At 42.5% G+C, this 12,835-nt stretch overlaps 1 protein-coding gene across 1 annotated transcript; it reads right to left on the bottom strand.

Moving 5' to 3' along the window:
* Positions 1–2,885: 2,885 nt before the first annotated feature.
* LOC138205163 (E3 ubiquitin-protein ligase RNF180-like) lies at positions 2,886–12,088 on the bottom strand. Its single transcript, XM_069160919.1, has 8 exons — positions 12,024–12,088; positions 9,764–9,857; positions 9,014–9,109; positions 7,931–8,677; positions 6,892–7,020; positions 5,986–6,196; positions 5,710–5,835; positions 2,886–4,572 (listed from the first exon to the last, which is right to left on the bottom strand). Exons 2-8 carry the CDS (start codon positions 9,818–9,820, stop codon positions 4,406–4,408), a joined length of 1,533 nt encoding a protein of 510 aa, XP_069017020.1. The 5' UTR covers positions 9,821–9,857; positions 12,024–12,088; the 3' UTR covers positions 2,886–4,405.
* Between the last annotated feature and the right edge of the window lie 747 nt (positions 12,089–12,835).

Raw genomic sequence — 12,835 nt, 5'->3', positions numbered from 1 at the left:
GAGATGGAGCAGGGACCCCCTACTATATATATTGTATAAAATTGTGTTTTATATTAAAGTGTAGGAGTGCAGCAGGCTTGGAGGGACAGGTCCAGGCTAGTCTCGCTGTGAGTGAACCGGTGCCCAGCTTCAGAGAGCTCCTGTGTGTCGCTGAATGTGTGCATTTCTGGCTGGAAGATAACATCTTCTGCCTCCATTTAGCCATTCACTATAATATGTTGGATTCATGTTAATGTGTATTTAAAGACATTTTAATTCGTGGAAAAAAAAAATTGTGGGAAAAAAAACCCCTGAAAAATTGGACGATCTCACTGTTGGCAGCTCATTAGCGAAGCATTATCAGAAGAACAATGTTTACACTTGCTGTACCATCAAGTTTTTTAGAGCAAACATTTTGATGTGTAATAGCAGAAAAAGCACCGGTGAGGAAAATTTAATTAAGGAAGGCTTGGTTCTTTTATCGTCCCAGTATAAGCCATGACAGTGACATAGGACGTTTAAACACCTGAAATTCTAGACCAAGGTTCATGTCTGTCATATTGTAAACATTTGATCTGGTTTGGTTTTGGTGCTTCTGTTAATGGTTCCTTTCCAGATGTGAAGTTTACCCATGCCATGTGCACTAATGCATTCCCATACACTCATGGATGCTGGCTTTTCAACTGTTCACTGATAACAAGCTGGGTGGTCCCTCTCCTCTTTAGCCAAGAGGATGCAGCGTACAGGATTTCCAAAAAGAATCTCAAGACAGTTTTCCACTTCCCTTTGGGGCCCAGAGAAAGAGGCGGCGCTTCTGGATCATGTTTATGTGATTCTTCTTTGCATGGTAGAGATTTAATCAGCATTTGTGGATGCAGTGATGAACTGTGTTCACAGATAGTTTTCAGAAGTGTGTAGCCCAGACAATGATTTCCATTACAGATTTATGTCTGTTTTTAATACTGTGCTGCGTGAGGGCCCGAAGATCACTGCAATCCCATTTTGGTTTTCTGGCTTGTCCCTTGTGTACATAGATATCTCCAGATTCTCACTTTTTTTTTAATCGTATAATAGGCGATAAAATCCAAAAATTCTACATGTCCTTAAAATCTACATGATACATCTAATAGCAGTAGTTAATTAAAAAAAAAAAAAAAAAAAAAAAAGTTCACAGCTCAAATGACAGTTTACTTTCAGTAAGAAGACAGTTAATGATAAAGACAGGAATATAAGCAGTGTTTCCCTTATGTGCATTCAGCAGAGTTGCAAAAATACACCAAAAATTGTTACAGTGGCAGAGAGAAGGAGGCGACTCCGTCTCATCGCTTTAAAAAAATAACATATTTTTTTGCTGTATGTTGGACAACAGGAAACCCTTAATGTGTGACGTGATGGAGGTTAATGCTGGAAAAAGAACCGTGCAAATGATTGACAGCTGGTGGATGTAACCAGTCACCTAGTGGGTGATTTCAGTCAAACAGAAAACTTGTAGTCAAATTACATTTTAATTTTCTAATTTTACTGTATATGGCTGCTTGTGGATAGATCTTTTTTGTTCAAAAAATGTTTAGTGCACAAAACCTGTTTTGGCACGTGCGTTAACTTTTTTCCATAACGTGCACACGCACAGAATACTTTTCCACGTGCACGCATGCTTCACCTCTGCAAGTGGAAAACTGTTCTGTGGTCTGACAAAATAAAATGTTATATTCTTTTTGGATATCATGGATGCTGCAGCCTCAGGGCTAAAGAGGAGAGGGACCATCCATCTTGTTGTCAGTGCCCAGTTCAAGAGCCAGCATCTGGGATGTACACGAATGCATTAGTGCACATGGCATGGGTAGCTTGCACATCTGGGAAGGGGCCATTGTTGCTGAATGATATATTCAGGTTTTGGAGCAACATATGCTGACATCCAGACAACGTCTCTTTCAGGGAAGGCCTGAAGCAACGAGTCCATCCGGGGAAACACGAAAGGTTTTGGATATTTAGACACTTTTATAACTCCACCACTTAATCAATTGAACGAGGCCAATTCTAACCCATTACTTGAAGAAAAAAAAGCTAAAATCAGATTTAAATGATGGAACACACTTTCTGTTTCCTGGTTAGGATGAATAGCACTGATAGAAATGAATGCATTACCTACATTGCCATATCCCATTCAAATAATCCCTATATTGTTTTGGAAGAGGTTCTTAAAAGATTTGAAGAGGTGGCTGGGCTCTATGTGGAATAAACATAGACCCAGACTTAAAATAACAATACTCCAATTGCTGGGCTCAATGGTGGATTAGGTTTTTCTAATATTAAAGTGTATCAGCTGTGCGCTCACTTAAAGGTTTATACCTGAATGGGTGAAGAGCGATACCTCCTCTATTTGGCTGGATATTGTCGTCATCATTGTCAGAATGTAGATTGTGTGACTTACAATTCTTTGATAACATAAAAAGTAGAAAGAGAAAAAGGCACCAATCCGAAAACAGTCAATACGCTGGCAGCATGGCGATCAATCAGGCCAGACGTCAGGGGGAACCGTGTATGAAACGCTAGAAGGCTTTATATTTGAAATGGATAAAGGGAGTTGTAGCATTTGGCTGACCAATGCTGTAACTTTATCACTCGGCCACTCGGTGACAAGACACACGTTTGCGAGCCCGGTCCCCCTGTTGCAGTCAAGCCAAAAACACATCTACCATAAGGGCTCACTCATTGCCAATTAGTATCTTGTTTAATTGTTTTCTGAATTTGTTTTAATTGTGGGAAGAGCTAGCAAAGCAGTTTCCAACTGCTTCCAGTCTTTAAAGTAAGCTCGGCCAATCGCCTCATTGCTTCAGCTCTCTACGTACGACACAGAAATGAGATTTTATCGATCTTCTCATCCAACTCTCAGAAACAAAAGGGAACAGATTTTCCTGAATTGTTGAAAGATTGCATCAAATATCAAAAACCAGAGAATAAAATTACATTTTGCCGTATTATCACCCAAATGTTTTACAACAAACGGAAGGTTTCACAATAAACCGCATGTTTTTAACAATTCAATTCATTACTAGAAGAAATGTCACTCAGCTTCAGCTTGTGTCTTGCTCAGTAAATAAGAGGTTTTCAAAGTGTACGGAATAAAAAAAAAAACACAGGACATGATGTTTGACTGTCCCTTGTGCCAAGGTGGTGAGCACTTCCAGGAAATTAACCTTGTTTTTCTATGAGAGTGGTTGATGATCGACAAGTGGGGGTTTTCGGGCTTGTGGGGTGGGGGGTGGGGGGTATCTCAGTCTGGTTTAGGTTGTAGAATTTTGGGACAGCTGGGCCCAGAACACATCGTCAGTAATGTTCCTTTGTATCATTGGGTGTTTTGGCCTTTCGACACTATAAACCCTCCTCGAAGGAGGAGCTGCAGGATGATCAGCCCTCAGCTTGTGTGCCGTGCCCGACTGTCCCCAAATTGGCAACATTGAGGAAGGCAGACGGCTGAATGGTAAACAGGTGGGGGTTCTCAAGTGGGTTATGTTGGCGTAGTTGGAGCCCAGCATGGGTCATTCTGCTTAATCCAAATCCACTGGCTGCTTCTTTCAGCCGCCTCTGAGACTGCCCTGATGTTCTGCCGCCGAGTCTGACCGTGGCTTCCCAGCTCTTTCAACAGTCTGATGGTCGAAGAAGCCACAAATCCTCTGCATCCCACTTCCACTGGAAAGATTTTAGTGTTCCAGCCGTGCTGCTTTGCTTCTGCTGCAAGCTCTGCATAGCGCAGCTTCTGACGTTCGTAGGCCTCTTCAAGCGCGTTCTCCCATGAGACTGTGAGCTCCATGATGTAAACAGTCTTCAGCGACGTGGACCAGAGTACCAGGTCTGGCCTGAGGTTGGTGGAAGCAATCTCCGGAGGAAAGATCAATTGCTGGCCGATGTCTACCAGCATCTTCCAGTCGCGGGCCATGATTAAGTGTCCCGTCTCTGGATTGGTGGAAAGATGTTTGGGGGCTTTTTGTCCTTCTCGGACAAATGCTGTTGCCTTCAGGGGATTGGCTACTCTCGGGGGCAAGGAGTTGGTCGCACACCGCTTGATGTCAATCGCTGCTGCCAGGCTCTTGAGGACCTGGTTGTGCCACCAGGTATATCTGCCTAGCGTGAGGCTGGTCTTGCAGCTTACCATGATGTGTTTGAGAGTCGCTGGAGTTGGGCAGAGGCCACAGGTTGGATCCTCGCCATACCACTGATGGAGATTCTTTGATGGTGGAAGCACGTCATAAGTAGCCCCTGTAACTCCTCGACCGCCAATGTTTTTCATGTCAATTTTCATGTCCTGAGCTCCTCTTTCATCCCTGAGATATTCCAACAGTGAAACAACAGCTCCGGCGTGTGTATCTTACCTTCCCCTTTCAAAGACACGGAAACCTGCACGGCAAACTGTCGAGCATGAAGTGTCTTAAAATAGGAAGTAGTAGAGGAGCATAGAGAGGCAAGGGAGAGCCAGGATCCACTGGATGAAGCCAATGTTCTGAACGATGACGAAGAACCAGCCGAACAAGTCCTCCTCGTTGAAAATGGGCAAGTGATTGAAGCCACTCAAATCGTCCAGCATCAGTGTCCTTTCTGAAGTATAAAACATAAAAAGGTACAATTTGTATTCAGAGATAAAACCAGTTTTCCAGGTTTGAACTTAATTAGCAGACAGAAATTCAAACAATTCAGTTTGAATATTTCTGTCCCAACACGCTTTTTTTTTGTCTATTACCAAATTAGTTATTTAGTTTGTTTGTAAACTTACATTCACACCTAAAACACTGTGTGGATGTTTTGGACTGATTATTATAGAATATGACCACAGAAAATACCACTGTGTTGTTTTAGAGCACCTGCCTCAATTCAAATCAAACAGTCCAGTTTGCAGTTGTATTGTATGCTAATTCCACCAAACAACCCTTTTCAGTGTGATTCTTTTTACTTTCATATTTTTTTTAAATATATTTTAAAATAAGAAAAAACATAAATTGAATATATTCCACACTTTTTTCAACAACAAAAAAAGAAAGAAGGAAATTTAATTTCACCAATATCAGACAAAAATAAAAATAATATCTAATATATACACACACACACACACATACATACACACACACACACACACACACACCTATTTACAACACAGTCATATGCCTGTGACAGGTTAATTTTTGTCAAAGTTTTAAAAGAGACGTGGAATAAAGTGATTTCAATGACATATCACTATTTTAAGGTTATGTTTGGTAGGTTGCTGATGGAAGTGTACGTGTGCATGATTAGTTCAAGAAACATCAAAAGTTTGAAAGCTGTGAAAATGTCAGTTTTTACAGTTTCTGGCTGATATTGTGTCAATTTGGTGTGTTTTCTTCAGATGTGAGGTGAAATAACTTTATGGAATAAGTCCTGGATTTGATTTAGTGCTCATAAAGCAGTGTCTAAAACTGAATCATCACTTCCTGAAAAGAAAACATTTACCACTGCTACTGAAGTGATAACATTTCTTGCTTTTGCAGTGAACTTGGTCACTGTAAGAAGTTAGAAGTTAAGACTTAAAATGAGGTCTGTCCTACCGAGAGAAACATGTTTTGTTTTGTTACAAGCCCGTCGTAGTAAACCACAACATGTCTTTACAAAAACTGTATCAAGACTTCACTGTCAAAAGAGAACACTGAAACCTGGCAGATAGAAACAAATACATCCGTACAACTAATCAGCGAAGTTTCTCACCCAAGGCGGAAAGGTGGTTTCGGTAAAACCTGGGCAAAGGCCAGTTAGCACACGAGGCCTTCTGGAAGTTCTTCTGGCGGGCGAAGTAAACTTTAGGGAAGAAGATCTTTGTTGTCTGGTTGAGCTCTGAAGAAGAAGGACAACAGCACAGTGAGAAATAAACACAAAAGCCTCGCATTTGAGCTGGTGAAACCAGAAAAGTGCTGGAAATAATTATGTTTTCTGTCACCGTAATAACATCTGGATGGACAGATAGGTCCGGGTGGGGAAGCTCACCTTTGTGGAAGCTGGTGCTTGAGATGACGGCGCGGCAGAGAGGGCAGGTTGTGTTTTCCATCCGGTTATTGGCGAGCGTGCGGAGACAGGGCTCGCAGAAGACATGACCGCAGGGCTGACAGCTGTACGGGCTGAAGAAGACGTCCAGACAGATGGCGCAGGTGAGGCCGTCTCGGTCTTCGTCCGGCGGTAAATCGCTTTCACTCACAGCCTGGACACAAACACATCGGATATTTTTCCCACCTGCTGAAAGTTTTTGTAATGGTTACAATGGTTTTCTGAAATGTTTTTTTTTTCTTCTTCTTTTAGCCCAGACAATGATTTCTACCACTGAACCGAGTCTGTTTTTAATGCAGTGCTGCCTGAGGGCCCGAAGATCACCGCAATCCAATATTGGTTTTCGGCCTCGTCCCTCGCACACAGAGATTTCTCCAGATTCTCCAAGTCTCAATCATATTATGTAACACAGATGATGAAATCCCAAAATTCTTATTCTTAAGATTGTTGCACTATTTTCCCACACAGTGGTGAACATCTCCCCATCTTCAGTGTATATCTTTTAGTATTTTTTTTTATTTTTTTTATTGCCTTTACACAATTGAATGCTTTTCATTTGTATTTGTATGCAGTTTTTTCTAGTTTCATGTGTGTATAAAATAAAATTCTTTCACAAACATATTAAGACAGTACATTACCAAAATTGTCACTGGATATATTACTAAAAAAAACCATTTCCTCAGTGTCTTTTATATGCAAGTCAAGCTTTGTAGGAGCAGAAGAGATATCCAATATTTGTTTCCAGTTTTAATGTACTTCTGAAAAAGGGCAGTAATTGCACATTTGTTCAGTGGTAGTTATTTCGAACTACACTCTGAATACACTCTTCAACGTTGCTCTCTCTCACACCTGCTCCTGCTCCTGCTGACGGCGAAGCCATCTCTCTCTCCTCCTCTGTTTCCTGCGCAGACTCTTCAGATGGTTCTTCTCTCTTTTGCTCAGTCGGTTGGAGGGTGAAGAGTCCACAGAGGCTTCAACCTGAGAGGGTCACACACACACACACACACACACACACACACACACACACACACACACACACACACACACACACACAAGCAGTTTAGTCAAAAGATGAGTTCGATGAGTGCTTGTTCACTGGGTTATAAAGTCATGATTTAACCACACCGACTGCTTAAACTTCAGCCACTCCATTGTTCTCCTGATCTGTGGAGGCAGTAATGATTACCATCTTCGAGCAAATCTTTAATAAATATTCCCACAACAAAATTAATGGGTTCGATAAAAGAAAACAATCTAAAACTTGACACATAGAAATTATGATTCCCAGAAGAAAAATCTCAATTTACTTATGTCGGCGTTTCCTGTAGGAATCTGATTGGACGAGGTAAAAAGCCAACAGTAGCCTGATTAAAATCCACTGTGGTGTGCTCTCCCGCAATCTTTAAAAAAAAAGAAATTACAAGAGGTGTATAAAATTAGATATAACGGTAGCAGAGGTGGTGTTCGTTTCCAGTGAGATGGCCCACCTGAAACCCTGAATGTGCTGCTTTCTTGGTTCTTATAAACATCACAAGGGCTGAAAATTCCATTTTAAGTTCCAGCTATAAAAAAAAAAAAAAAAAGAACTCTTTCACATGTAGCTCTGTGCTGGTTACATTATATTGAGTTGCGCACGATCACACAGCCCCTCCTACAAGAGGACAAAAGGGCGAAAATGGTCGCTGCAAACAAAATAGCTGTCAATTAACTTCAGAAGTGCGGCCATTGTCGTGTGACATTTTTATGCCCCTGTGCTGTAAGTTATGGAAACATTTAATAAAATAAATGTAGTAGAAATATTGATATAATGTGATAATATATCAAAATAATCATAGGCTACAGTCCTAATAAAAGCAGTTTGAATGCCACTGCAAATAAAGAAATGTACCAGCACTTCTTCCTCCTCCTTAGCTTCGCTGTCAGAGAGGGACGTTCCTCTGAGAAGCAGCGCTGCATCAGGAACCTCCTCGTCGACAACCGTGGTCTCTACAGAAGACTCGACGTCCTGCCCGGATGGCAGCAGCTGTGGATTCCGATGCGGCCGCGTACCTCCAGAAACAGATGAACGGCGAGGGACGGCGTCACCATCTCTGGCAAACTGCCAACTTGTGGGATATGAGACAGTTGACCTTGCGGACTCGTACGACCCTGATCTCATCAAATCCACAACAGACGTGTTCGCGGGGCCCGCGGGGCAAAAACACGACGACCTTAAGTCGGCATCGTCTTCCAGACTGCCCCTCCTCCGGTGAGAGATGCAGTATAGAGGACTGAAAGAAAACAAGAGGCTGTTTTCACCATCACCGAGCGGATTTGAGGCCTCCGCTGGGCGCATGAAGGACGTGACGGCGGCACAGTTCAGCTGTAAACTGTCCTGCGCAGTCCTGTCAAAGTCGGTCCTCTCCTCTCTACTCCGAGAGCCATCGCTCAGCAGACCAGCCCGTCCCCTCCCGGGCCTCGTCCTCCTCGGCTGGACGATGAGGACGGCGGGATCCTGGTCGTGATCCACGCGGCTTTTGCTGAGGTGGACGGTGCCGTCCTGGCCACAGGGACACTCGCTGCAATTGATGAAGTTGAAGCCGCCCAAACGAGCACCGCAGTTCTGGCAGTTCAGTTTCCCCACAGTCCACTGGGCCTAGACAGAAACCACAGACACACGAACCGCAGCAAGATCACGAAAGGGATTGGTTTTTACTAAATAAAATGTATCATCTACTTTTTGTATGACTGAATTATAGGGATGCATATATTTTCTAATCAATTATTCATTTGTTGATTATATTTCCAATAATAACCTAACAAAAACACTATCTCTCTGTAATGTAGCATGTTTTAATTTTGTTATGCGGAAATTTGATATGATTGAAAATATGAAAGTTAAAATCCAATTATATATTTTTTTTGTCTTCCTCCTTGAACAGCAGTGAACACAATAATCTAAAACTCGTCCCACCTCAGCTGACACACTTACCTGGTTCACTGAGATCAGTATCCACTCTGGCATCGTGTCAACATTCACGTGCCAAATTCTGCAAACAGCAGCTGAACTTTCTTCTGTGGCCTGAACCTAAAAAACAATGAGTGGTGACAGTTCTCATCAGACCCAGTTATCTTTTTTTTTTAATGACTGAAACACAAACTGTTATGTTTCACTTTTAACACTGATGTTCCCAAACAACCTTACGACTACTATTACGGCTGCAACTAATTTATGGGTTCCATTGTCAGATTATCTCGTAATTTGTGGGGATTTGTTGATGAATAGATTAATTCACTAAATAAAATGTGAGTTAATGGTGAGAAAAACCCTAAAGAACTTCTCAGAACCCAACAAGATATCCCGTCTCGTTTTGTCTGACCTGCAACTAATTTAACTAAAAAAAAATTATCTACAGACCAGTGGTTCTCAACTCGTGGGTCAGGACCCAAAAGTTGGTCGCGGAGCAACTTTGAGTGGGTCCCTGATGTGCGTGTGAAATATACATTTCCTATTAAGCACCAGTGGGTGTGTAGCCCTATTTGGACTTTTGTAGGAGTAAATGTAAAAACTGGGTTGTGACTTAATGAGTAAGGAAATATGCGAGTCCTGAGGCTGCCCCAGTTGAGAACCACCACTGTCGACTATGTCAGCTCACCAGGCCTGAAAATACACACAAAAGTGAGGGTTGACAGATGAAAAGACAATTTCCGTACGCATCAGACACACAAAATCTGCACCAACCGTCGACAAACATGTCGAGTCGATAATGGCTTTCCGACACTTCCTGCAGCGAAGCATGGTGCTCTCTCTTAACAGCAGTAGGTTTTCAGTCCAGCTGTTGATGAAGATGATTGACAAGACACAGTCAGGACGTACAACTGAAAACACACCTGCATCAGTGCTGATTCTGGCAAAAACATCGTTGTCTTCTTCAAAGTAAAAGATAAATTCAGAAATGGCACAAAACCAAAGGCTCAGCATTGTCAGCTATGTGTATATGCATTTGACCAGATATGCTCACATACCATAAACTGTAATCAGATTGTACGGACTTTTGGCGAGACAAATGTGCACACATCGGATGATCAGTTGTAAATTAACCTTTAAAAAGGAGTAAAAAGACAGGAGTGGGAAGCTATTGCACTGCACCAGTTTATTAACATGAGGTAACCAGAAGTTTTACTCTGTACAGCTGCATTTACATCGATGGGAACTATTGTTTATGGAGGACTTCTTTAGAACTGAACAGGAGATAAATTGAAGAGCCGTAACATTAAAACCAGCAACAGGTGAGGCATTAGGCATAATAAAACAGTCTGGCATTAAATGTTCCCATTATGAGCATTATAATATTGAACTGTTTTTTAATGATTGCGAGAGGTGAGGATTCATTTAAATGGTGAGTAGATAGATAGAGATAGAAATAGACAGATCGACACATAATATAGACTGACTTTATATTGTGTTACAGCAACATGGGTAAAATACATTAAGAAACTAATAAAACTGACAGAATATAATGGATAGAAAAATATAATATAAAACCTGTACGGTATATACATAATAAAAATAGAATAGTGCAACAGTCTAGCCTGGTGTGAACCAGACCCATATTGTTTGGCCACCGCCGTAGAGATTTGTTAGCAGTCGTTCAACCCAATTGACGCAGACCTCGGCTTCATTTTAACCAATCAGCATGCGCTGAAACCTGCTGACACTCTGCCACCGCTGCAACTACCCAAGGCCGGTCCAACAAAGCCATTTTTCTTGGAGTACAGCACATGTTTTAATTTGTTTTAATGAACGGCAGCAGCTTGACGAGGTTCTGAGCGTTTATTCTGTGCTAAACGTTCAGTATTCTCACAATGGCACCAGTTTCATCCAGATGCGACCGAGCTCGCTGCAGCAGGTACATGATGGCGTCGTCCACTCCCCCATGGAGGCGCGTATGCAAATTGCAGAGGGTGCAATGATTTCACCTCCAGCATGAGGTGGACCAGGACCAGCCTCTCCAGCACCGTCATCACACGAGATGTGAGGCAACCGGTCGATAGTCGTTGAGGCCAGATGGAGTCGTCTTCTCGGAAACTGGTACCGGTCGTGATGTCGTCTACATCACTGGGATTTTCTCCTGCTTCAGCCTCAGGGTTGTGAGAACCTGAGGCTGATGCTGCCAGCGCCTGCAGCCTTGCATTGGTCTCCAGCTGTCTCCTAACCCAGACTGGCTGAGGGGGGTGGGGCGTGGGGGCTGGGGTGTGTGGGGCTCACTCAGGAAGGGGCTGAGGAGAAGAGGGCAACAGCAGCGAAGGTGTGTGTGGGGGGTGGAGGAGGGCTATGGGGGGTATCACTGTGTGTGGGGGTGGGGGTGGGGGGTATCACTGTAGGCATCCAGGGCATTTGCATACACGAGTTTCAACATGTTATTGTTCATGGCTGGGCAGTTAACGTACTGATCAAAAGTTCGTTGTGTGCAGTGTGGTGCTGTTGAGGTGATCAGAACACCTCTCAGGACAACACGTGTTTGTTTTTACCCTCGTTCAGAGCAACATACACAAACACCGACAGAGAGGGACGATGGGGGGAGGGGGGGGGGGGGGCTACTATTGTGTTATAACTGTTAAAAACCAATGTGTCCCAGGACAGTCAGGAGCACGAACACCAGCCACACACTAAAAGTATGCGAGCAGCCTCGTCCGGAATTTCAAACATTAAGCTCCGAGGCTGTGCTGCAGGGCGATGAGATGAGAAATGTCCCGTCATTGTCCCGTCAGTGTCCCGTCACTGTCCCGTCAGTGTCCCGTCAGTGTTTGAATTTCAGCGCGGACATACATCTGGTATTCGTATCGTTTAGCGTGTACACTGCAGAGCTATCGTAGCTCGTCAACTACTGAGGTCTGTTTACAACAACAGGGTTTCTCATGGCAGTTTTAAGAAAACAAGTAATATTGTTAAGATGGTGAAAGTCACCGCATTGAAAGTTGCACTATTTAAATGAGCTTACCTGACAACTTGGAAGACTTGCAGTGTCGCTGTAGCAAAGGACACAAGTCCGAGGAAAATAAAAAGTTAAACAGCTGTTAGCTTTAAAAAAAAAAAAAAAAAAAAAAAAAAGGGGCTGTGACGTCACGAAAACTGGGACACTACGGGATCTCCACTATGCCAAAAATCCTTTTGCGCTAAAAGCTTAAAGGGTCAGTTGACCATTTTACTTGAAAGAAATTGAATCTAATGAACGGGAATGTGCCAAAATATGGAATCATGTTGGACCGACGATTTCATTTTTTTTTCTTTCTTTTTTTTAGGCCACACCTTCACTCTCTGGCCTTAATGTAGAAAAATGAAGTAAACAACATTTTTAAATATAGTTTAGTTGGATAAAAGCTCATATTTAAGTAAACCTAATACTTCTGGACTCCTTGTAAAGTTGAGTTAAGTGGCCAGCGTCCCAGATTATGGAAAAGAAAATGATCTGTACATTTAAAAATCAATGTACAAATAGATGTCAAATTTTCCTGTGGAGCAATATGTCATGCATGGTAGGATTTTGTGGCAAAAAAACAACAACGCATTCATAAAAAAAGAAGAGGCATATGGCATACAATAGGCTAATTATTGTCCCTGTGTGTTTTTACAACGTTATTAGAACCTAATTTTATTTAAGGTTGCATCAATTTGTATTTTTTTAGTCCAACGCCAGGTGGCAGTGTCACATCTGGTGGCCCAAGTGCGCTGGGCATGGTGCTGAAAACAGATGAGAGTAAGTATAAAATAAAAACTGAGGATGAAAATAAAACAACTAATTGCTATCGAGGC

This window comes from Embiotoca jacksoni, unplaced genomic scaffold (genome assembly GCF_022577435.1).
Source record: "Embiotoca jacksoni isolate LCO1_2020_lvr unplaced genomic scaffold, fEmbJac1.0.p SCAF_10, whole genome shotgun sequence".
In the NCBI taxonomy this organism is placed as follows: Eukaryota; Metazoa; Chordata; class Actinopteri; family Embiotocidae; genus Embiotoca; species Embiotoca jacksoni.
The sequence above is the reverse complement of the archived record's forward strand: the minus strand, read 5'-3'. Positions and strand labels throughout refer to the sequence as shown.